The sequence below is a fragment of the Lepidochelys olivacea genome (assembly GCF_965140295.1).
Source record: "Lepidochelys olivacea isolate rLepOli2 genome assembly, chromosome: 2".
Taxonomy (NCBI): domain Eukaryota; kingdom Metazoa; phylum Chordata; order Testudines; family Cheloniidae; genus Lepidochelys; species Lepidochelys olivacea.
The window spans coordinates 206,286,832-206,312,930 of NC_140412.1; the positions used below are offsets into that span (position 1 = coordinate 206,286,832).

A 26,099-nucleotide genomic window follows, 5' to 3' on the forward strand; every position below is an offset into this window, starting at 1 on the left:
AGTGGCTGCGAAACTTTCGCATGCGTAAGGGCACTTTCATGGAACTTTGTGACTTGCTTTCCCCTGCCCTGAGGCGCATGAATACCAAGATGAGAGCAGCCCTCACAGTTGAGAAGCGAGTGGCGATAGCCCTGTGGAAGCTTGCAATGCCAGACAGCTACCGATCAGTTGGGAATCAATTTGGAGTGGGCAAATCTACCGTTGGGGCTGCTGTGATGCAAGTAGCCCACGCAATCAAAGATCTGCTGATATCAAGGGTAGTGACCCTGGGAAATGTGCAGGTCATAGTGGATGGCTTTGCTGCAATGGGATTCCCTAACTGTGGTGGGGCTATAGACGGAACCTATATCCCTATCTTGGCACCGGAGCACCAAGCCGCCGAGTACATAAACCGCAAGGGGTACTTTTCGATAGTGCTGCAAGCTCTGGTGGATCACAAGGGACGTTTCACCAACATCAACGTGGGATGGCCGGGAAAGGTGCATGACGCTCGCATCTTCAGGAACTCTGGTCTGTTTCAAAAGCTGCAGGAAGGGACTTTATTCCCAGACCAGAAAATAACTGTTGGGGATGTTGAAATGCCTATATGTATCCTTGGGGACCCAGCCTACCCCTTAATGCCATGGCTCATGAAGCCGTACACAGGCAGCCTGGACAGTAGTCAGGAGCTGTTCAACTACAGGCTGAGCAAGTGCAGAATGGTGGTAGAATGTGCATTTGGACGTTTAAAGGCGCGCTGGCGCAGTTTACTGACTCGCTTAGACCTCAGCGAAACCAATATTCCCACTGTTATTACTGCTTGTTGTGTGCTCCACAATATCTGTGAGAGTAAGGGGGAGACGTTTATGGCGGGGTGGGAGGTTGAGGCAAATCGCCTGGCTGCTGGTTACGCGCAGCCAGACACCAGGGCGGTTAGAAGAGCACAGGAGGGCGCGGTACGCATCAGAGAAGCTTTGAAAACCAGTTTCATGACTGGCCAGGCTACGGTGTGAAAGTTCTGTTTGTTTCTCCTTGATGAAACCCCCCGCTCCTTGGTTCACTCTACTTCCCTGTAAGCTAACCACCCGCCCCTCCTCCCTTCAATCACCGTTTGCAGAGGCAATAAAGTCATTGTTGCTTCACATTCATGCATTCTTTATTCATTCATCACACAAATAGGGGGATGACTACCAAGGTAGCCCAGGAGGGGTGGTGGAGGAGGGAAGGAAAATGCCACACAGCACTTTAAAAGTTTACAACTTTAAAATTTATTGAATGACAGCCTTCTTTTTTTTGGGCAATCCTCTGTGGTGGAGTGGCTGGTTGGCCGGAGGCCCCCCACCGCGTTCTTGGGCGTCTGGGTGTGGAGGCTATGGAACTTGGGGAGGAGGGCGGTTGGTTACAGAGGGGCTGCAGTGGCAGTCTGTGCTCCAGCTGCCTTTGCTGCAGCTCAACCATACACTGGAGCATACTGGTTTGGTCCTGCAGCAGCCTCAGCATTGAATCCTGCCTCCTCTCATCACGCTGCCGCCACATTTGAGCTTCAGCCCTCTCTTCAGCCCGCCACTTACTCTCTTCAGCCCGCCACCTCTCCTCCCGGTCATTTTGTGCTTTCCTGCACTCTGACATTATTTGCCTCCACGCATTCGTCTGTGCTCTGTCAGTGTGGGAGGACAGCATGAGCTCGGAGAACATTTCATCGTGAGTGCATTTTTTTTTTTCTTTCTAAGCTTCACTAGCCTCTGGGAAGGAGAAGATCCTGTGATCACTGAAACACATGCAGCTGGTGGAGAAAAAAAAAAGGGACAGCGGTATTTAAAAAGACACATTTTATAAAACAGTGGCTACACCCTTTCAGGGTAAATCTTGCTGTTAACATTACATACATAGCACATGTGCTTTCGTTACAAGGTCGCATTTTGCCTCCTCCCACCGCGTGACTACCCCCTCAACCTTCCCCCCTCCCTGTGGCTAACAGCGGGGAACATTTCTGTTTAGCCACAGGCAAACAGCCCAGCAGGAATGGGCTCCTCTGAGTGTCTCCTGAAGAAAAGCACTCTATTTCAACCAGGTGACCATGAATAATATCTCACTCTCCTGAGGATAACACAGAGAGATAAAGAACGGATGTTGTTTGAATGCCAGCAAACATACACTGCAATGCTTTGTTCTAAAATGATTCCCGAGTACGTGTTACTGGCCTGGAGTGGTAAAGTGTCCTACCATGAAGGACGCAATAAGGCTGCCCTCCCCAGAAACCTTTTGCAAAGGCTTTAGGACTACATCTAAGAGAACCGCAAATGCCAGGGCAAAGTAATCCTTTCACATGCTTGCTTTTAAACCATGTATAGTATTTTAAAAGGTACACTCACCAGAGGTCCCTTCTCCGCCTGCTGGGTCCAGGAGGCAGCCTTGGGTGGGTTCAGGGGGTACTGGCTCCAGGTCTAGGGTGAGAAACAGTTCCTGGCTGTCGGGAAAACCGGTTTCTCCGCTTGCTTGCTGTGAGCTATCTACAACCTCCTCCTCCTCATCATCTTCTTCGTCCCCAAAACCTGCTTCCGTATTGCCTCCATCTCCATTGAAGGAGTCAAACAACACGGCTGGGGTAGTGGTGGCTGAACCCCCTAAAATGGCATGCAGCTCATCATAGAAGCGGCATGTTTGGGGCTCTGACCCAGAGCGGCTGTTCGCCTCTCTGGTTTTCTGGTAGGCTTGCCTCAGCTCCTTCAGTTTCACGTGGCACTGCTTCGGGTCCCTGTTATGGCCTCTGTCCTTCATGCCCTGGGAGATTTTGACAAAGGTTTTGGCATTTCGAAAACTGGAACGGAGTTCTGATAGCACGGATTCCTCTCCCCAAACAGCGATCAGATCCCGTACCTCCCGTTCGGTCCATGCTGGAGCTCTTTTGCGATTCTGGGACTCCATCATGGTCACCTGTGCTGATGAGCTCTGCATGGTCACCTGCAGCTTGCCACGCTGGCCAAACAGGAAATGAGATTGAAAAGTTCGCGGTTCTTTTCCTGTCTACCTGGCCAGTGCATCTGAGTTGAGAGTGCTGTCCAGAGCGGTCATAATGGAGCACTCTGGGATAGCTCCCAGAGGCCAATACCATCGAATTGTGTCCACAGTACCCGAAATTCGAGCCGGCAACGTCGATTTAAGCGCTAATCCACTTGTCAGGGGTGGAGTAAGGAAATCGATTTTAAGAGCCCTTTAAGTCGAAATAAAGGGCTTTATTGTGTAGACGGGTGCAGGTTTACATCGATTTAACGCTGCTAAATTCGACCTAAAGTCCTAGTGTAGACCAGGGCTGAGAAAAGAATTGTGCTGAACAGAATGACTATTTCTGTCTGTGTGTCTTTTTTGTAACTTAAGGTTTTGCCTAGAGGGATTCTCTATGTTTTGAATCTAATTACCCTGTAAGGTACCTACCATCCTGATTTTACAGGGGTGATTCCTTTACTCCTAGTTACTTCTATTTCTATTAAAAGTCTTCTTGTAAGAAAACTGAATGCTTTTTCATTGTTCTCACATCCAAGGGTTTGGGTCTGCGGTCACCTATGCAAATTGGTGAGGATTTTTACCAAACCTTTCCCAGGAAGTGGGGTGCAAGGGTTGGGAGGATTTTGGGGGGAAAGACGTGTCCAAACTACATTTCCCAGTAAACCCAGTTAGAGTTTGGTGGTGGCAGTGGTTATTCCAAGCACAAAGGATAAAATTAATTTGTACCTTGGGGAAGTTTTAATCTAAGCTGGTAAAAGTAAGCTTAGGAGGTTTTCATGCAGGTCCCCACATCTGTACCCTAGAGTTCAGAGTGGGGGAGGAACCTTGACAGACCCAATGGTCTTATTGTGCCAAATCTAGTGTCATTGTGAGAATTGCCCAAGTTAAAGACTTTAGGATTTGATCCTTTGAAAAAATTGTCAAACTCCAAATCCAGTAAAACAAAGACACTTGCACACAGTTTACACGAATGCCAATAAAAGTCAGCGTGCTTTTGAATGTAATATTTAACTGCATAATATTATAACAAACATGTTTGCCAGACAATCAAAGAAAGAACAACAAATAAAAGGACAAAATGCATTTACTACAATGGCGTCTCTGTGGACAAACTGCACAATGAGTGTTTTCTATGCCATCAGAATGCAGCAGGTCAACAGCAGTACAGAGAACGACTGTTGCTCTACAGCATCCACATTCATTAGATTAAATAAATCCTTATTATTCCTCTTATTCTAGTTAAAAATAGCTGAAACAGAACATTGTCACAACCTCAATAAGCCTAATTCTCATGTACACTAAGGCCCATTTACACCATTTGGCTGTATAAAGGAATTTACTGTATGTAAGAACTAGGCACATCTCCTGTTTAACATCCCAGCTTCATCAGCATTTATCAACCTGAGATAATATATCCAGAGATAACATTCTCTTCCAGTGACTTTAACTTCTAAGTTTCAGTTTCCTTTCTCATTTATATTGTAATGCTTTTGTAGGAACAAGTCACTGTCCCTTTAAGAATCCTACGGCACTGGGGGTAAAATTCTGCCTTCATTGTACCCCTGCAAATCCAGTTTAAGTCAACCGGAACTCTGCTATTCTATGGCGGAGTTTGATACACAGTGTTAAACAAGATTTTCTATAACATTCTATCACATTTCATTTCCTATAGCCTGATGAAGATGATGTGTGTCTTAAAAGTTTTAGTAAAATAGTTTCCTCTTAGATCATTGTTAGTACTGTGTGCTGGGTAATTAAATGAACAGATTCCATGGGTGTAAACTAACACTGTTTTTTAAGACAAATATTTACAGAGATGCAGCAACTGCAGCTAACATTCTATCCAGGTGCACACAGACTGACTTCCTAGTGCCTCCTCCAAACTCTTCCCTCCTGCAACTTGTGCTTCTCCCTACAAGTTCCATAAAGGCTGCTACAGTCATGATGTGGAGACACAGCTCACAGAGCAACAAGATTTGTATGTGTGTGAACAGTGGCAGCAGAAAAGATGCCAGCATCCAACACAGAAACAATATGCCATCCTCTTAATGTCTGTAAGTTATACTTTGAGCATGATCACTTCAGAATCCCTCCTTTTGTGGTTAGTTCTCCTTAGCCAGTGTAGCCATTACAGGAATTTTCTTCCAAACAAGGAAAACTTCAGATACAAAGTATTTCTAAGATAATGTGATCTACACCATTTTAAATGTTGTTGTTTTTTTTAAAGAAACTTTTTTAAAGTATAAAGTGCAAAAATAATATTTGAAGAAACAAAGCAGGAGGGAAATACTATATATGGGAGAGGAGCAGGATGGTATATCACACACAAGAAAGGAAATATCCTCCCAAATACGGTCAGATGATAGGTATACAAGAAAAGCTGCATTTTGTGTGTGTATGTAGAGCCATCTACACTTGAGACTGAACACAGGTACATGTGTGCTATTGTACCATAACCCCCATATTGTCCAAATCTGAAGCCCTGAGGCACATTCCTGATGGACAGTCTAGTGCATGAAAGCTAGCATGCACCGAGGGGTGTGGGTATGTAAGCACCTCTGCTGTGGCATGACCCTGTACTTGTTCTGTACTTGTTCTACAATGTAGTGTAGACAAGGGCAAAGGCCGTATACCAGGACACGAGTAGCGATAGTACTCCAGGGCGATTCCCATAGTGCACTGATCATTTTGCTGCATGACCCTTAATGGAAAGTCCCTGAAACCCACTTGCCAGCAGTGGTAGCAACCTATCCTGACTCCCACAGAACAGTTTTCTACTAAAATTGATTGATCAGTACAGGTGATTGTGGTCCGAGAGCAACTACCTGGTCTCTGGAGCACACCTGGGTGCTCATTGTGTGCTCGGAGCAGATTGTCCTTCACCAGGTAGGTGGCAGGTACACTCACCTGTACCAGGAGATTTCACAGAGGCTGGAGATGGCTGGCATTCACCAGATTCCATCCCAATGCTGGGTGCACATGAAACACATCAGGCTCTTGTACTGGAGGGTGAAGGACTCCAGCAATTGCTCCAGGAGTTGACTTAGCACATACCCATGCTACAAGATGAGCTGGACTGGGAGCTCTCCAGGGTTGCAGGTACAGAGCCTGAACTGACTCATGAGCCCCTCCTCAACCCTGCTGGCCTCATCGTAGGATGGGACCGATGATGGGCAGGGTGAGGAGGCAGCGGAGACCTCAGAGGAATTCCTAGAGGAAGCCCCAAGAGACACAGAGGAAGAGAAGCATGTGATTCTGCACCTCTACTGGGCAGTCCTGGTTGAAGAATTATCTGTGGAGAAAGAAGTGGTTTGGGACTATTTAGAAAAGCTGGACGAGCACAAGTCCATGGGGCTGGACGCGCTGCATCCGAGAGTGCTAAAGGAGTTGGCGGATGTGATTGCAGAGCCATTGGCCATTATCTTTGAAAACTCATGGTGATCAGGGGAAGTCCCGGACGACTGGAAAAAGGCTAATGTAGTGCCCATCTTTAAAAAAGGGAAGAAGGTGGATCCTGGGAACTACAGGCCAGTCAGCCTCACCTCAGTCCCTAGAAAAATCATGGAGCAGGTCCTCAAGGAATCAATTGTGAAGCACTTAGAGGAGAGGAAAGTGATCAGGAACAGTCAGCATGGATTCACCACGGGCAAGTCATGCCTGACTAATCTAATTGCCTTCTATGATGAGATAACTGGCTCTGTGGATGAGGGAAAAGTAGTGGACGTGTTGCTCCTTGACTTTAGCAAAGCTTTTGACATGGTCTCCCACAGTATTCTTGCCAGCACATTAAAGTAGTATGGGCTGGATGAATGGACTGTAAGGTGGATAGAAAGTTGGCTAGATTTTCGGGTTCAACGGGTAGTGATCAATGGCTCCAGGTCTAGTTGGCAGCCGGTATCAAGTGGAGTGCCCCAAGGGTCGGTCCTCAGGCCGGTTTTGTTCAATATCTTCGTAAATGACCTGGAGGATGGTGTGGATTGCACTCTCAGCAAGTTTGCAGATGACACTAAACTGGGAGGAGTGGTAGATATGCTGAAGGGTAGGGATAGGATACAGAGGGACCTAGACAAATTGGAGGATTGGGCCAAAAGAAATCTGATGAGGTTCAACAAAGACAAGTGCAGAGTCCTACACTTAGGACGGAAGAATCCCATGCATTGCTACAGACTAGGGACTAAATGGCTAGGCAGCAGTTCTGCAGAAAAGGACCTAGAGGTTACAGTGGACGAGAAGCTGGATATGAGTCAACAGTGTGCCCTTGTTGCCAAAAAGGCTACCGGCATTTTGGGCTGTATAAGTAGGGGCATTGCCAGCAGATCGAGGGATGTGATCGATCCCCTCTATTTGACATTGGTGAGGCCTCCTCTGGAGTACTGTGTCCAGTTTTGGGCCCCACACTACAAGAAGGATGTGGAAAAATTGGAAAGAGTCCAGCGGAGGGCAACAAAAATAATTAGGGGACTGGAACGCATGACTTATGAGGAGAGGCTGAGGGACCTGGGACTGTTTAGTCTGCGGAAGAGAAGAATGAGGGGGGATTTGATAGCTGCTTTCAACTACCTGAAAGGGGGTTCCAAAGAGGATGGCTCTAGACTGTTCTCAATGGGTAGCTGATGACAGAACAAGGAGTAATGGTCTGAAGTTGCAGTGGGGGAGGTTTCGGTTGGATATTAGGGAAAACTTTTTCACTAGGAGGGTGGTGAAACACTGGAATGCGTTACCTAGGGAGGTGGTGGAATCTCCTTCCTTAGATATTTTTAAGGTCAGGGTTGACAAAGCCCTGGCTGGGATGATTTAGTTGGGGATTGGTCCTGCTTTGAGCAGGGGGTGGGACTAGATGACCTCCTGAGGTCCCTTCCAACCCTGATATTCTATGATTCTATAAGAAGCCCCCCCACCAGGACCCAGAGCTGCTGTAGGAACCAGAATCTGATATTGGTAAGTTTTACAATGGACCCCCACCCTTCCTCTGGTGATATATGCCTCAGCCCAGCCCTCCAGCCCACCTCAGCATGGTCTCATAGCAGCGCACAGCTTTAAATCAATGATTTTATTGAAATCCCATGAACCACTAGAAAGCATTTAACAGAAGCCATAACAGGCCCTTGTGTCTGTGCATTACTTGGCTATCACTGACAGCAATAGTTCAGGTGCTTCACAAAATAGTGGGGGAAAGAAGGGGCAGGCTGAGTGCTATAAGGCCCCAGGTGGGGAAAGAACAGTTTCATGACACATATGGTTGTGCAATGATCCAACATTATTCCTCTCCCACCACATATCCTGTCTTTCCTTCCTCTTATGAATGGGAGCCGAATGGAGGGGGGATGGGGATGCTTAGTTCCTTGTGTGCAGGCCTGCCTATGTCCGGGAAGACAAAGGGAACTGTTCAGTTGTCTAAGGAACATCAGAGTAGTCCATTCTCCCTGTGATCACTTCAAATGTTTTGTACCATTCCCAGTACCTGGTGTCTGGCCTCTCCCTATGCTGAGCCGCTCTGCAGAAGCCAGGAGAAGCACGGGTGAGTGAAGCATCCACTCCAGTGGTTGCACAAATGCCAGGCCCCTTAGCAGCAGAGAGGTGATTGACTTGTGGTGTTAATCCAGAAGTTTAGGGAAGAAAATACACTTCTGGAGTCACTCTCTGTTTCTCTGTCCCTTTCAATGCTGTTCACTGGACACAGGGACTGGACTTTCTTGCGACACAGGGGGAATTAAGTGGTGGGTGGATGTTTTCTGTGGTTCTCCATTCCTCTTCCATGGCAACTCCATCTGCTAGCATAGAATAGTCAATTTTCTCTTGAATTGCCACCCAGTCCTGTAAGCATAATTCAGCAAATTTTTGGTGTTGCAGAAATTCAAATGGTTTTTCAGTAGGGCAAATGTGCTTGGTCCAACTTTGTAGCTCACTAAACCCCACCACTCAGTAATATGTAGATAGGTCACCATTATCAGAAATATATCTCTGACATAGGTGGCCAGGTGTCCTCCACAGGACTGGAAAGCCACTACTCTTTTCCATTCCAGTCTCAAAAACTGCTATGTTCTCAAAGTGATGGCGAGCCTTTAAAGAACAGAAAGATGACTTGGTAACGTTACCCTTAAAGGAACCAAACGCCACCTCAAGTGGTCCATTCATACACTGTAAACATTAAAACACTTTAATAACAGTACTGCAGGCATCTTACCATTTTTTTTAACCTCAGCTCCTTCCTAATGGGCTGCAAAAGTAGTCTGAAGGAGGGGGTTGTAACAGCTGCATTCCTGGGATTCTAAAATGTACCAGTGTTGTGGCTTCCACAGTACAATTGCATGATGTTGGGGAATTTAGTTACTTTCCAAGGAAAAATGCAATATACTGTTACCCTTGTCTTTGACTTGGCAGGATATTCTGATGCCAACAAAGAAGCCATTCCGGTGGAAAGGCAGGAGTTCCACAGAGATCACAGAGGAAGACGCAGAAAGACCTGTTCATTGGCATAGATGGAAGTCAGGAGCAGTTCAAGTTTCTTAGAGCAAGGAAGGATTGGGCTCTTAGACATGGTTAAGGCTTTCCTGAAAATGGAGAGTTTCACAGGCAATGGGAGTACATCAGAGGGAACAAGATCATGCACTCAGAAAATCCTTAGTCCAACCAGCATGCTTCTAGGCCCTGCCCACCATTGTAGCACCTGCTCCTCTGCATGAACAAACAGCAGCTCCTCCTTCTCCTAGTCCTCCTCCATCTGCCTGCCAGGCTGCTGCTGAGGCAGTGAATCCCACCACCATCCCTGACAGGAAGGAACATGCTCGATGCCTGGCACAACATCCTCCGCAGGCACCTGAAACCCCTCGAGAGGGGAACCCCCCAGAACATTCAGGAGGGGAACGATGAGCCTGATCCAGTTCTTGTAGTCCAGCTTGTGAACAGTCCCCAGATCCCACACAGGAGACAACCCTATTTGTTCCCCTCCACCCTCCAATATTTTTCTGCCATTCCTCCCTTGTTAGGGAGAGGGGAACGGCAAGGAGACATATTCGAAGAAGTTAACGTTTGACCACCTTTGAGGGAATCTGACCTGTTGTTGTTGTGTATTTGATCTTGTTTTAGCTCTATGTTTGATGTATGTTTGTCAAATAAAAGTTACTGTTCCCGTCACTTGTGTGTGCACTTTGCTTTCTGAGTATGATCAACATGTTTTCCACACATTAGGAAGGAGTCAGCAGGATTCCCAGCACACCATGATGGTTCTCCAGGACCAGAAGCGGTGGCCCTCCCATGGGCATACCATTGCACTCCCAGCACTCAACACACCTGTTTCTTGGGATTCTACCGGATTTCATTCCCCCCAGACTCAGTCAGCTATCTCAAATTTGTGTGGGCCGATTCTGTCTAGTGTCCAGTACTGCACCGCAGGAACATTTGTCCAGTGAGCAAGAGCAGAACCACATCATCATACCTGTGCTCCATGTCTCCAACACAGTTTGGAGGAAGCGAGAGGGAGCTGCCATTGCCAAATGTGTGATGGCGGAGTACAGTACCAGCAACACATAAGGCGGTTCCCAGAGTGTCTCCTGTGATGCACAGGACTCTGGGTTACTGCCCCTGAAACGATAGCACTAATGTGGTGGACAAAAAAAGAGGCAGTGTGGACAGGGGTATATGCCCTGTACACAGCGTGTACCCGTTCCCCATTCAGCATATGTGGACACTCAGCACAGGTATGGGATACATGTGCAATTCAGTACACAGACAAGTTCCAGGGAAGCATGGAAACACAGAAGTAGCCTGTGTGTGTGAGAATTACACACACATTGTACGCAGTGTTGTTGTAGCCGTGTTGGTCCCAGGATATTAGAGGTACGAGGTGGGTGAGGTAATATCTTTCATTAGACCAGCTTCTGTTGGTGAGAGAGACAAGCTTTCGAGCTTACACTGAGCTGAATACCTGAAGAAGAGCTCTGTATAAGCTCAAAAGCTTCTCTCTCTCACCAACAGAAGCTGGTCTAATGAAAGATATTACCTCACCCACTTTGTCTCCCTATGAAACACACATACAGACAGACACAGTGCTGTTAGCTAAGTGGTGGGGCCTATGTGGTTTGCAGGATCCTGTGGGTTTTTAAGTAAACATTCTTTATATAAAATTAGCTAAAGATTTTGCAGAGTTTTTTGGACCTTGTTGTGAATTCCCATATATGATGTAAATCCGCTTGCCTATTAAGACGACTGCACTTTGACCATTTTAGCATTGAGTATAACATTCAGCACAATGACAACTGCAGTCTGCCTTCCTGAACAAAGATCATTATTGTTATTATTATTTGTTTATGGTAGCATTCACGATGTGCTAGATGCCTTCCAGACATTCAGGAATGCCTCGGTCCGAGGTGGTAACCTAGAGGTGAAAGGCTCTAGACCATTAGCAGTCACCTGAACCTTTCATTTCCCTATCTACATTTATTTGTTGTGCATTTATCTACATTATTCCAACTATGAAATATGATTTTAATCATGTGAAAAGTGCTACAGAAATTGGTAAAAAATAATAACATCAGAAAAAAGATAGGTAACATTTTGGGCTTCTGCTTATAGATCAGTTTCCTCACCATGGTATTTGAGCTCCCAGAGATCAATAAGAACAGTGTCTCTTTAAACCAAAAGGTCAGCTGAAAACCCATCTAATATTAAAACGCACTATACCTCGATCAAAGGCCATTTTGACATCTTCAATGTGTTCAGTGAACCCCGAGACTCTATAAAGACCCTCTGACTTTAAACCTGCAAGGTAAACACTTGATTTAGCTTTATTTCTGCTATCAACAGATATATATATATCAACAAATATTCAATCTATTCAAATCTTAAAATCAATAACATCACAGTTATTTTATGTTATGCTAATAATCCCATATATGAAATATGACAAGAGCAATAATTTTCATGTTAAACTTCTGAGTATTTTAAAGAAGAATTAAGGTAAATTTTAAAGACTACAAGTTGGTTACATTTTCTGGTTTTATTAGTTTGGTAGGGAATACACAATATCAGCTACAAAATACTACAATTTGCCTATACTGGCAACATATGGTATGATAACTTCCTATTCAGTTCTTGTTTTTCGGTCTGTAATTACTATAGCTTTAAATTCTGCCTTCCCTATGTCTGTGTTCTTAATGACCTATAGTGATGCCAGCAATTAACTCTACCTTCCTGTGGTCCTTTTTCCTCTCTGATTTTGCTGTCAATCTTAACGGGTACGTGCAGCATACACTGTTCTTTCGCACAACCCATCCCTCCCACTGTCCTTTGCCTGTTTGCTGTTAGCCTCCACAAATCTTACTTGCACTGTTCCCATCCCTACAGGAAAGAAGGGTGGTCCAAGACAGCAGCAGATACAACTAGTCAAAGTGGCTTACATGGCTGTTACTTGTTTTAACTCACTGGTTCCTTACTGTGACCATGCCCATGTGATCACCCAACAAAGAGACACTGGCCTTTTTTAGCTACTGAGGCTGTATCATGACCAAAACCAATATCCCAACAGGAGGGATTTTTAGAGTTCTTACAGCTGTTAAGGTATTGATAATGAAAGAGGACAACCAATTTAGTCTCAACTGACATTTGTAAAAGAAAGAATATTTATATATCAAATGCAATATAGCTTTCTAATATGTCCTTTGCTATCATTATAGATACTTATGTTTCAGTAAAACTGTTCTCTCTCAAACCCATCCTCCCTTTCCACTTGTTCTTGCAGTGATGATATAATCCTGGCTGAGATTTGCAGAGCAGTACAGAGGATTTAGCTGCACATCTTTTATTAATTTTAATGGAAGATGTGTCGCTAAATCCCCTACACTGCTTTGAAATCCCCTGTCTGGCAGCAGTGTGTTGCCATGCAGATTACTATCATGTCAAAAATTCAGCATCATGGGATCTCTGTGCAAAACATGACTAACAGAGGAAACGTGGCTTATCAGGTGGCACAACTCACATGTAAGCCACCAATAACATATACATGATCATTAGCTTGTAATCATTTTGCATAACTTGGGGTTATCGTAATTTGTAAATGTGGAATGCATGTCAGTTCAGTAAAAGACAAATCACAAGCTGGCTTTTTGGCTGTGACACGTTGCTTGGCTATGTCATTCATCAGTCAGAAACAGAATGTAATGTGAATTTCACTAAAAGAGAGGCTTGCCACAGGTCACAAAATGTTGCACTCCTCTTTCATGTTTTGTATGAGCCATTTCCATTCATTTGTGTTCTCTCGCACATGATGTTCTGAAATAGTTTAAAACTATTCGTAACTTGCATGGAATTAAACTCTGATTGCTTTGAAATGAAAATATTGTCCATATATCTGTCAAAGGGAAATGAACCAAGTGAAAAGACACACAGGTGAGTTTAAAGTTTGTCCTTTGAAAAAGTATGACATGAATAGTTTGCATTTTAGAAGATATATCTAATATATTTTTTTAAAAGCAATTTAAATAATTTGCATTTGGAAATGACAGAACTGGACTTTACTAGCCAATGCAAAACAGTAGAACTTTTACTCAAAAACCTACTCCTGTCCACTCTTCCATTTACTTGGGCCTATTTTTTTCTCCCAACTTAACATGTAATTCAAAGTTGATTTACTTTTTATGTGTATCTGTTAATCCTCGATCACAATTCATGTAACATTATAGACCTGGTGACACTCCGCTCTAGTCTAACAAAGAAAATCATGCAAACCTCTTGCTTCTATTTCTCGAATGCATATATCCACAACCATTGGTCTCTGTGTATTGTGGGCCTTCACTAGTGTAGTGAGGTCACAGCAGTAGACTCTCTTGATCCTCTTGAGGTCTGGTTGACAGTCATTGGGCACATATTTGGAACACTGTTTGTGTACGTTCAACCCACAGTCTGTGAACAAAGTTTTGCCAGAATTAACACTTCCATTGATAGGTTTTGCTAGGTAATGATTTCATGAGCCTATACAAACAAACAGGAAAACCCTCATCCCTCAGACAAAACCAGAACAAACACAAAAACTCGTCGCATCGCTCTCTAGTGACTCCTGTGGCTGACTCACTCAATAACATTGACAGGACTTGGTGACATCCAGCACCCCGAAGAGAGGGTCACTGCAATGCTGAGATTCTGAAGAGGGAAGAGGATGGAGGATCCCTGAAAAAAGTTAGTGAGAAGAGCCCAGATGACTATCTTGCATCAGCCCCAAAGGGTGTTAGGAAAAACCAGGGTCAGGAACAAACATTGCACTCCAATGTACTTTTCACAGAAGTTTGCTTTCTACTGTAAAGCATTTCTGGTTCTGCTTCTCACTGATAGTGTGTGTAGAGGAGCAAAGCAAAAGTGTGCTTGTTATTAACCAAGGCCCTTATGCTATAACAATTCAGGGCTCCTTAACATTCCTGAACTTATCACTGGTTAGGCAAATATACCTTTTGCATATTGATTACTGGCTGAACTATTAAAATTTTAAACAACTCTCTGAATTACTTGAAACACATCTCAATATTATGTTCCATAAAATGTCAATCAAACAAAATCAAATTGTCCCTAAAAAACAACAACAAACCTTAATGGAATTAATTTAGTTTATTTGGTCTCTTCAGACAGAAACTACTGCATAATGGATTATTGTTCAGTGACATCTAAGTAAATCTGGCCAGCTGCATTGAGGATACTCCCTTTATTGTTTTCAATGTTCTTGCAAAACATTTCATGTGAGGTTAAAAAAAACCCTTGTTTGTCTACTTAGAGTTAAATGTTGGTAATTTAATATGGGAAAGTGTTAAGCTTCATACTAAATAAGTAAGCCTTTTCATAGGTTAGATATTTTAAGTTGGGGGAACAAATCCAACAATATTCATTAGATCCACATGGTCAATTTTTACCAATTTACACTGAGGATTAAATAGCCGGATCAGTAAATGGTTATTAATTTTCCTTTTTTTAATTTCATTTTTATACTCTTTGTCTTGCCTCTGACCCATCTGTAGCTAGAGAAGATGAAGTAGTAAAGTACAATAATAAGTGGGCCATGCACATATCAATACTTTAAATTTATAAATCAACTTTTATCTTAAACGACCCTCAAATTGCTATACAAAATTTATGTGGCGTCACTTCACCCACCCCTCAGATTCAGTCTGATGTGGGGTTGCAAGTCGCTGCTGTTAATCAGTGCACAGTAACACTCATAAGCTTAGGACAGGATTTGAGAGGGAGCACTATCTTCAGCTGAAAGTGGAAGGAGAATTTCGGTTAGCAGAATTTAGTTACCAAAATTTGCATGTGATGTATCAAAAAAAAAAAAGTCCATTCCTGCAACAAACAAAATCATGGAATAATGGTTCTTGGTTTATTGTAGCAATGTAGCAAAGAAATGAAAAAAAAATAAAATAAAAAATCTATTAAAAGGTTAACAAAGAAAAAGAAAAACCAGGAAATTAATTCTTTTGGAAAGGAGGGTAACATTTTTTCTTTTCTATGAGGTAGGATATTTTGAGGTTTGTAGCAACATATGGTATTTTTATTGGTCAAAGGTGATCGTCTTTTCCCAGAGAAGGACATTTTTCAACAGTGAGTGGCAAAAGGATGAATTATGAAGTCTAGCTGCAGGCTGGCTTTGTGCCATCTTCAGATCTTGTTTCTGAAGATGTAAAAACATATAAAACAAAACCTGGCACTACCATAAGGAAGATGATTTACAAGATGCTGATGAAAAACCTAAACCAAAATACTGGGGCCTACACATTGCCAACGTACTGTTATAAAGATGTCCATAGAGAGATGCCTCTACTTCTAAGCCAACTAAGCAGGAAAAATAAACAGGACAATATTTCTAAGTCCTTTGTTTAGGGAAAAAAAGGATCAAGTTTTCCAAGGGAAAATATAGCACCATCTTCTTTCCAATATGTTTACATATTCTTGTAAGGCTCTACAGGAGTCCGGAAACAAACAGGATAAGTTAAAAAAACAAAACAAAAAACTGGTGCTGCTAATTTCTCTGTTCTTCAGATATGAAAAGTAGAAAGATCTCCCTCCGTCTTCCCCATTATTCTCCCTTGCTAATACTGGGACTGGATCCTGATTTCTGTACAACTCCCATTCCTTACTGTTATTGTTAAAATGTGTGCCTAGTGCTCAGCACTTCTTGGAAAGGGCTAAACTACAGCAAATTCAGCCTTTGGACTAATTAGATAGCAATTTCTTGTTACATTTTATGAAATTGTCCCCCATTCCTCCCTCCCAGATCTTACACTTTTATTTTTCAGAAGAAAGAACCAAGATAAATTAAATGCATAAAGCTACCTGAACACCTGACTCCCTGAGCAATGAGCCCCCACATGAAATTGGCACAATATTCACACCAGTGTGGACCTCGGAATGTGTAGACCTGTAATACAATAAAAAAAATGGGGTCATCAGGAGGCAGATGGTCTGACAGATGGAACAAGTAAAAGAGATAAACGACAAAGGATTCAGTAGGAGTAAGTCTTCAGCATACAGTATACACTTCTTTCCAAAGTCTGTATGAAATAAATCCTCGGAAAATAAATGTGCTTTGATCTTTATGTTCTCTTATCTCACAATAGGCCTATCATAATGCAGAACTGGATACTGTATGACATAGAAACAAATTATTTTTAAAACTTTTTTTTTCTTTTTTGCTAGTTGATGTGTTTCTTTTGTGTCATCTACATTTAGTTCAGTGCAGATACAGAAGTGGTAACTGGGTTTAGTCCACTATCAAAATGGACAAAAATAAAACAAATAATCCAAGCAGTCGTAGTCATTCCTTTTACTGAACTAGCTAAAATAAAATCAGAAAGCTTCCGAGAGTCACACACTCTGCAACAGACTATTGGAAAGAGAGGGAGATAAAATTCAGTGGAAGAAAATCTCTGCTCTCATGCTGTGGCCAAATTCTGCTTTCCAATACACTTGCACAATTATTATTGATTTCAGGGGGACTGGACTAGGGTACTGAGGGCAAAATTTGCCCCCTCTCCCCCCATGCAGATTCAAAGTTCTAATATTTTGAATATCCCATAGGTGTTAGTACAGTAGGATTATGGCATGGCTCCATCATGTGGGCATTTGCACCATTTAAAAAAAAAGAATCATTAAACAAAAGCCAAAGGAATCAAAAGGAATAATTTGTGTAGACATTCTAGGCAAAAGTTGGGCAATCATCTGCTTTTGCACGGCAGAATCAATTACAGACATAGGCAAACTACTCCTTTGACCAAACCACCTAAATAACTAAACTGATCTCACACAGACAAAACAAAAAAAATAAATAGATCCTTATTCAATAAAGTCACAGTCAGTCTCATTTTACTACAATCCCCATATCAGTACAAGAAGGGTAAAATGGCATGAAAAGAACAGACAGAACACAGTTTCCTCAGCTGCCTTTTGCACAAAACACTTGCTTCAACAACTGCATTTTAAAGAACCTATAACGGTGATCTTTTTGTTATTTAAAATATGGCTATATAGTGCAAAATTAACACTGGCACCTTTAGAGCCCTTTGCATGATACAGCATGCACTTAATTTTCATTGAACAGCACAGTAAATAGTCGAGTATAGTCCTGTGTAAATGGGCTAGATCTGCCTAGAGACTTTATTTAACAAAATACATTGTGCACATTGAGGCTGCTAATGCTTCCTCTCTGTTGACTAACCCTTTCCTTTCTTTTTTTTTAATCCCCTGGGTACTTTGTTGAAAGGTCACTACTGGCTGGGGAAAAAGTTTATTATTTTAAATTTTCATCAAGTATATTTAGTTGGGGAAAGTGCAGTTATTGCCCTTTTCCAAATAAACGATATACAATTTTCAATCAAGCATACAGCTTGCTAATATCATGGCCCTGCTATGTCTACAGCACCACTCACAGCATTATTGCATTGCATCAAGAAATCACAGCTCCTGCAATTCAACGATTTGTCATATTATGAAATCAGAGCTATCTGTCTGAAAATAATACCAAACAAAATTGAACAAAAATACAACATACGTTATAGATTTTACTTACTAACTGTCTTGGCCAAATTAATCCCTTGTGTAACTAAAGGCTTCAATGGTATTGCACCATTTGCTCTCAAGTTCAGTGGTAACAGCTACAAACATACTTAAATATTTCCATCTATTTGTCTTGGAAAACATGTATTAATTAATAAACCAAACTAACGCTTTTTTCCCATTTTCCTGTTTCACTTTACTTTTTTCTGAAATGAGTGTGTATTAACTGATAACATTGCTATTCCTTGGCAAAATGAAGTATTTTTAAATATCTTACTATCTTTCTAGTTTGATGATTAAAAACTACATTTTCACTTAGCACAGCTTGACAACAAATTACTCCTACTTATCCATGTAGTCAATAATTATGTAACTAATTGCAGCTGTAAAGCAGTTGCTATTTAGCTTAAAGTAATGCTAATTTTTTCATCTCTTTTGGTATTAAAATGCTTAAACAGGTACATTTGACCAACTCAAATTATACTTCTGAAATGTATTAGCTCTCACTACAACATATACTAATGGGAAACACTTATTGGTGGTAAGCCTTGCTGATATATATGTGTTTCTATCACTTCTTGCTCCATTCAGAGGTTGTCTTACAGGGATCAGTTAACATTCATTTAAAGCTAGATCACCAGCCGGTGCAAATAGCATAGCTTCATTGATACTGACTTACATCAACTGAGAACATTGCCCTTGGAGTTTTAGGCTTACATTTTAAAATGTGGCCTCCAACATAATGTTGTGGATACAAAATTGCAGACAGTTATCTATGACTGCAATGCTACCAATTTTAGATGTGTAACTATGCAATTTTTGTGGTTTCAGAGTAGCAGCCGTGTTAGTCAGTATCCGCAAAAAGAAAAGGAGTACTTGTGGCACCTAAGAGACTAACAAATTTATTTGAGCATAACCTTTCGTGAGCTACATTTAACTACAAATGCGAAATTGTCTATTTGAGGGATATCGCTAATCTTTAGATTCTCAGTATCTCTTGCTTCACAAAGTGTTACAAAAGCTAATCTTTTATGAAAGATAATTGTAAAAGCTTGTTCGGTATTATTAAAACTGCACAGTTTTACATCCTGGTTAGACTACACCACAGTTTCTAGGATATTAAAGGCCTGCTTGTTCACTTCACATAAAGGTATCATTTAACTGATCACACTGTAGAGTATTTAGAAGTTGGTAGCTGATTATATCTTTGTCTTTTCTTGCACAATGGGAAATGGTCATTATTATTTTCACCGAAGACCCAAACTTGAGAGTTGCTGAGCACCCTCATCTACCATTGATTTTGAGGCCCCAAAATTTCAGTTAAATTTATTTATTTAATGTTACTTTCACATCTCCATATTTTGGCTGAAATTACATGTACCAAAATGAAATACCATGAGAAAGGCTGGTTTTGCAGCATTTCTGGTTGAGCTGAAACAGAGAAATACTGTTATCTCACAAGTCAAAAGTGTGATCTTTTGAGATTTTCTAGATGAAATTTCAAGAAGTTTGGATAAGCATTAATGTAACTTAAGATACATATCTGAACTGTCTCTGAAGTTTGGCTGACCATTACTTTCAATGTTCATAAAAAATAAGGCTCTGTATTCTTAAAAACAACACTTCAGCTCAGATGGACTCTTAAGGCTGATGCTGAAAGTAAGACTTTGGTCACAGTAAATGAGAGTTTTGCCTGAGAAATGACTGCCGAACTGATCCTGGAGTTATTTTATACTGTGCAAGGGTTCCGAGGCAGTCATAGATAGGAGATAGGATTATATTTTTAGTCTTGTACCCGTGTCCGTATGATCACACCACTACCTACTGAACCGGGCTTAGGCTTTTTGAAGAATCATCAAGATAACTTTTTGAGTCCCCCCGCACCCTTTCAAATTTTTGGACTGTCACGGAGACTCGTTTGTGTATAAAGAATAGCGTTGAACTGCTTGTGCTGGTGTCCTTGCATACTGCCAATCTTTCAAAAGAAACAGCAAGGGACAATTCTCAATATGACCTGAGGTTTTGGGGTCAATATTCACCCTAATAATGAAGGGGTCTGATGTACATTCTGGTAAACTTTTTTCTTGTCTTTTCCCACCACTATTTAGCTATAGAATGCAGGGGACTCAATAATATTAATATTGCGTAAGTTCTCAAAATGCCATCCCTTTGCTCCAAACTTACTGTCCAGAGATCTGAGTTGTCTGTGAGATAGTTCAACAAAATTTATTAGTCTAAAATGTGTTTTCCTGCTTATTCCCTTCTTTAGTTTCTTCGTTTCCCTCCTCCCACTGTCTGACTCACTCTATCTCCAGGCCATCTCCTTTCATTTTCTGTATTTATATTTCCTTTCTTTGTATTATTCTCTCTCTCCCATTCTTTCATAGAAAAGTAGTTTCTTCTTCATATTAATCCTCTCTCTCTTACACACATTACATTTTGTCTTCATTAGTGATGCTCCTCTCTGTTTCCTTTACTTACATCTCTCAACTACCATTGCTTCCATATGGTCTCTTTAATGTCCCTTCCATCTTCCTCTGAGAATCTGCAGGTGTACAATGCTTTACACAGTCATTAATAGTTGTGATACCACTGTGAGGTAGGTATTATCTCTATTTCACAGATGAGGAAACTAAGGCAGAAAAGTTAAGTGATTTCACCAAAGCCACAGAGTGAATCCAGTAAAAACAATGCTACAGCAGCAAATCAAGAACTGCCTTGGGCTGACACGTGTGCTCTTCATATGAAATATGCAGAGCTGCTTTCAGACAATTTTTTGGTTACCTAACCTGGTTTTGAAGCTTTTTTTCTTTTGTATCAAAAGAGAAGAAGAGATTTTTCAGACTTTCAGTTGAAAAGCAGGAACACTTTACCTCAGCTCTGGGGCCTCAACTGAATCCCTTTGAAATCAATGGCTTCAGTGGGAACAGAATTGAATCCGTTACCAGTTTTGTTTTGGGACAATGAAAATTCCACTTCTCACAAAGGTGTAATTTTAAGAAAAACAACAGACTTATGAAAAAAAAAACCACTGAGTGTACATGCCATAATTAAAACCCTCACTGCGTCTCTAAATTTTATATGTTGCAATGAAAACTGAGATCACTTCTAAGGTTCTACAATAATAATGGGCCAAATTCTGTCCTGCACTGGGCCCTGATCCTACAATAAACTGCATGCTGATGTCCCAAGGCATCTCCTTTGGTCCCCATTGATGTTCCTGGGACTCTGTGCTGGCATGAGGTTCAACAAACATTACTATCAATATAGAATCCGGCACGACACCACTTGAAATCTGTGGTAATGGGAAATGCAGAAGACTGTGTAGTAATAAAAATAAGTGAGGGCAAAATCTGGTCCTATGTTAATTTCTGTTATAAAAAGTGAGATCCTGTTTTGTAAAAGGTAACTCTAGAATATATGCGATTCCCCATTTGCTGCGACTTGACTAGCTCAGGCCATGTCTCAATGGACAAAAAGTATGTTTTCTTCAGTTATGTTAATTCAATTGAATTAACTCCCTCCTGAGTCTGTATCACAAGGAGCGGGAACGTTCTAAAAGGTGCTAGCCTGTGTCTCTAGAGTATGTCTACAGTGAAGCTGGAGGTGTAATTTCCAGCTTGCGTAGACATGTGCACCAGCTTTGATCGAGGTAACATGCTAAATATAGCAGCGGGGCCATGGTGGTATGGGCAGCAAGATAGGCTAGTTGCTTAAATAAGTACCCAGGTTTCAGGGTAGGATTCACTCCTGCCATTCATGCCGCTGCAGAGACACTTCAATTTTTAACATGCTAGCTTGTCAAAACTAGCATCCGTATGTCTACCCAAACTGGAAGTTACACCTTCAGCTCCAGTGTAGCCATGCCCTTAGGCTTCGATTCTGCAAATATTTACGTACCTGTTTAACTTTACTACCATGAGTAATGCTGTTGAAGTTAATGGGACGACTCAAGGTAGTGAAGTTAACCACTTGTATGAGTATTTGCAGGATCAGGACCTTAATGAGAGCTAAGGGAACTTTCCAGTTACATTAAACTAATTCGAATGAGCTAATACAACTGAAGAAAGCATCTTTTTGTCAATCAAGACCTGGCCCCAAGGACTTACTTTCTTTACGGATTTATAAGTCCTGTCCACTCCTAGATGTGCCAGCTAATGAATCTACTCCTTTTTAATTTCAGTTTCCGAACACTAGTGTGATACAATGTAAACTGTATAAAAAAATATATATATATATATAGAACGTTTGTTGTCATAATTTAGGACCAAAAAGAATGGTCATGGGAAGGACTTCAACAATTTGCCCTAACACAGGGCTAGATGGTCTGCTTTTTACACTGCTCCACACTGTGGCATTACAAAGCTGTACTGCTCCAGGGCAAGTTCTGGAAGAGATTGTGCCTGCGATCCCTTGAGGAGCTGCAGGGAGCAAAGGAAGGGCTGTGCATGCTAAACCATCCTTTTGCATAGTGCAGCGTGCCCCACACAGCAGGTCAGTTTTGCTGGCCTATGGGTAGGAGGGCAGGGTCTTGGTTCTAAATTTTCCCCAGCCTGTGCAGGGTCAATTGTGCCTCTCCAAGGCCACTAAGAAGAAGTCATCCCTTTGCTCCTGAGGTTTAGGGCGTGCAGTTACTTTGGTGGGGCAAAGACAAAGTCTGGTTTTGCTCTTTTCTACTCCCTCCACCACTATACATACACATATCTCCACTAGCATCTGGAATGACCTTCCTCACAATATTATTCAAATACAAAGTGCCCGAGAGGCTGTAACTTTTATACCAACCCCCCCATATAGCGATTTAAAATTCAAAATGGGTATTAAACATGCAAAACACATCCTAGATCCCTTTAGTTAATTATTTGGCGTGCACACGTTGAACTTTGCCTTTTTAAAAGGGCACAAGGCAGTCTAGATCTGACTCTGAATTTTGTACCCATCTCTTTTTTGTGCTTTTCCCCTTTCCGCCAGTTCTACTTTGTTACACAATGTTTCCAATCAGTTGTACCAAATACGTAGCCTTTTTAAAAAAAAGACTAATCATCCCAAGAGGTTCAAATTTGCCAAGGTAAAAATTTTTTTTAGTGTACATTTATTGACACTAACGCATGCCAAACATTCTGATGGACTCTGTCATGAAATCCCTGTCCATATACAGCAAAATATATAGTACAACACATTTTAAGTGTTCAGTAAAACAAAAAAGGGCAAAACACCTCTTTGCAACCCTATGAAATAGCCCATTAGATTTTACTTATGTTCCACAGTACCATATTAGTATTGTGTATATGTCTATGACAACTAGGACTTAAGCTTCAAAAACCCTCCAACAATTTTCTTTCTTTTGCACTACTTAACTTTTTTATGAACATGTCAATAGATTTAAAACTTAAAGTGGGTGACTGTTTAATCTAAATATTCCACTATTAGCACATTGTTCATGATTTTTTTTAGCTACTATATGCATTTTAGAATCATCCTATAGAAGACTGTAGATTTTTGAGTGGTGAGTAATATTTGTGTTATGTAAATATAATACTTCAGAGTGACCTAACTTTCTAGGTTACATTTTATTTTTAAAATGTTTCTTTCTTAAAATTCATATTTTGTAGGGCTTTCGATTAATTGCAGTTAATTCACAGGATTAACTCAAAAAAATTAATCCCGATTATTCACATTGTTATACAATAGAATACCAGTTGAAATTTATTAAATATTTTTGGATGTTTTCTACATTTTCAAATATATTGATTTCTATTACAACACAATACAAAGTGTACAGTGCTCACTTTATATTATTATTTTTGATTACAAATATTTGCACTGTAAAAATTTTTAACAAAAGAAATTGTATTTTTCAAGTCACCTCATAAAAGTACGTAGTGCAATCTCTTTATCATGAAAGTGTAGTTTACAAATGTAGATTATTTTTGTTACATAACTATACTCAAAAACAAAACAATGTAAAACTTTAGCGCCTACAAGTCCACTAAGTCCTACTTCTTGTTCAGCCAATCGCTAAGATAAACAAGTTTTTTTACATTTATGGAAGATACTGCTGCCTGCTTCTTATTTACGATCTCACCTGAAAGTGAGAACAGTATGTTCACATGGCTCTTGTACCTGGTGTTGCAAGGTATTTATGTGCCAGATATGCTAAACACTCGTATGCCCCTTCATGCTTCAGCCACCATTCCAGAGCACATGCTTCCATGCTGATGATGCTCTTTAAAAAAATAATGCATTAATTAAATTTGTGACTGAACTCCTTGGGGAAGAATTGTCTCCTGTTCTGTTTTACCCGCATTCTGCCATATATTTCATGTTATAGCAGTCTTGGATGATGACCCAGCACATGTATGTTTTAAGAACACTTTCACAGCAGATTTGATGAAACGCAAAGAAGGTACCAATGTGAGATTTCTAAAAATCTACAGCACTCAACTCAAGGTTTAAGAATCTGAAGTGCCGTCCAAAATCTGAGAGGGACGAGGTGTGGAGCATGCTTTCAAAAGTCTTAAAATAGCAACACTCAGATGTGGAAACTACAGAACCTGAACCACCAAAAAAGAAAATCAACCTTCTGCTGCCGGCATCTGACTCAGATGATGAAAATGAATATGTCGGTCTGTTCTGCTTTGGATCATTATCGAGCAGAACAGCATGGACTCATAAGCTTTCGTGAGCTGCATCCGATGAAGTGAGCTTATGCTCAAATAAATTTGTTAGTCTCTAAGGTGCCACAAGTACTCCTTTTCTTTCAGCTAAACTATGACTCTTTTCAAAAAGAAAGTAATAAAGGGTGTATAACAGCTCAACTGTGCAAATCCAATGTTGCTGGGCACATTTCCAGTTATAAATCAAAGCCAAAACAAGGGGAATTTTGAAGAGGAAAGGAAGGAATGTATAGGTCAAAGTGGAAAAAAGTCCCAGTCATGAGAAAATATTTTCTAGTTAACCTAAAACAGTTTTCATATTTAAATGATAATGAGGCTAAAACCAGAAAGCATAAAAGATTCTTTAATCAAGAAAAAAGTACAGAATATTTCTCCTATTTCTTTCAGTATTTAGCAGTGAGAAAAATATTAACTTTTATGTGGGTGCTGGGTTAAGGAGGAGGAATGGCAAGGAGCATAAAATGTTGAAGGTAAAGTTTTACTCATGAATACTTAATTATTGATAAATTCCAACCACAGCACAGACACTGAATGTCTTAAGGGAAAAGCATAACAGAGGAACAAAGAGAAAAGCATACTTGCTAAATAATTTTAATGAACGTTAATTTCCCTTTTATTTAAAGGCCAGAAGTCAGCATGATAAAATACTATTTCTGATAATGAATCAAATTATTCTGACAATGACCTAGATTATCATCTCCAGGGAGCACTAAGAAAATAGAGGAATTAAGGGAGTATAATGCACATCTCTCGTCTCTTGTTTATCTCCTTTTCATTCCTCTCAGTCACTTTGTATCCACCCCCAATTACCATCAAACCACTTTTTGACAGCTCTAACCATGATAACTGGGGATTGGCACACTCTGGAACTAACTCAGTCCTTCTGGCAAAAGATGTTAGAGCAAGATGACTGGAAGTCTAGTTTCTAAGGCTGAGTCACTTCCCCAGCGCACACAGCATTCCAGATGCTGTGATTGAAAAAAGAATCTGATTTTGTATCTATAAGCTAGCAACAAGACAATCCGTTTAAGCATCCTTGAGTTTGTATAGCTATTCATTTTAGTCTGACAAGCAAGCACAAGCCTATATCCAATAGCTCAGTGGGACTCAAGGAGCATTTCCTTCGCAAGAATAAAAGATATCAGACAATACCACCACAGCACTTTGTTTTATTGTTAGTAGGTACTGGGCTTTCATGACTTAGTGCAAACAGAAAGAGCACAAATGTGTATTGTTAAAACGGCACTAACACCACACTATAAAAATGTAGATTTTCAGAAGTCATATTTTTATTATCAAAACTGACACATTTTAAGATTAAGGTGATCAATCTGAAGTAACATTTCCAAGAAACAAATAAAACACATCTGGGTCTAAGGAGCTCAAATATAAATCTGTCATTTGGCAGGA

General features: G+C 41.0%; 1 protein-coding gene and 1 long non-coding RNA gene across 3 annotated transcripts in view; one reads left to right on the plus strand and one right to left on the minus strand.

Moving 5' to 3' along the window:
• The window catches only part of CHN2 (chimerin 2), a 200,253-nt gene that overhangs the window by 14,873 nt on the left and 159,281 nt on the right, over positions 1-26,099 (minus strand). For both annotated transcript variants that reach the window (XM_084618759.1, XM_084618758.1), the window contains 3 exons: positions 16,294-16,378; positions 13,705-13,878; positions 11,662-11,739 (listed from right to left, as the gene is read on the minus strand). In XM_084618759.1, coding sequence (XP_084474885.1) covers positions 11,662-11,739; positions 13,705-13,878; positions 16,294-16,378 — 337 coding nt within the window. The remainder of the gene's footprint in view (positions 1-11,661; positions 11,740-13,704; positions 13,879-16,293; positions 16,379-26,099) is intronic.
• LOC311515572 lies at positions 7,582-10,116 on the plus strand. Its single transcript, XR_014710180.1, has 2 exons — positions 7,582-8,500; positions 9,364-10,116. It is a non-coding gene; the product is annotated as an uncharacterized lncRNA (long non-coding RNA).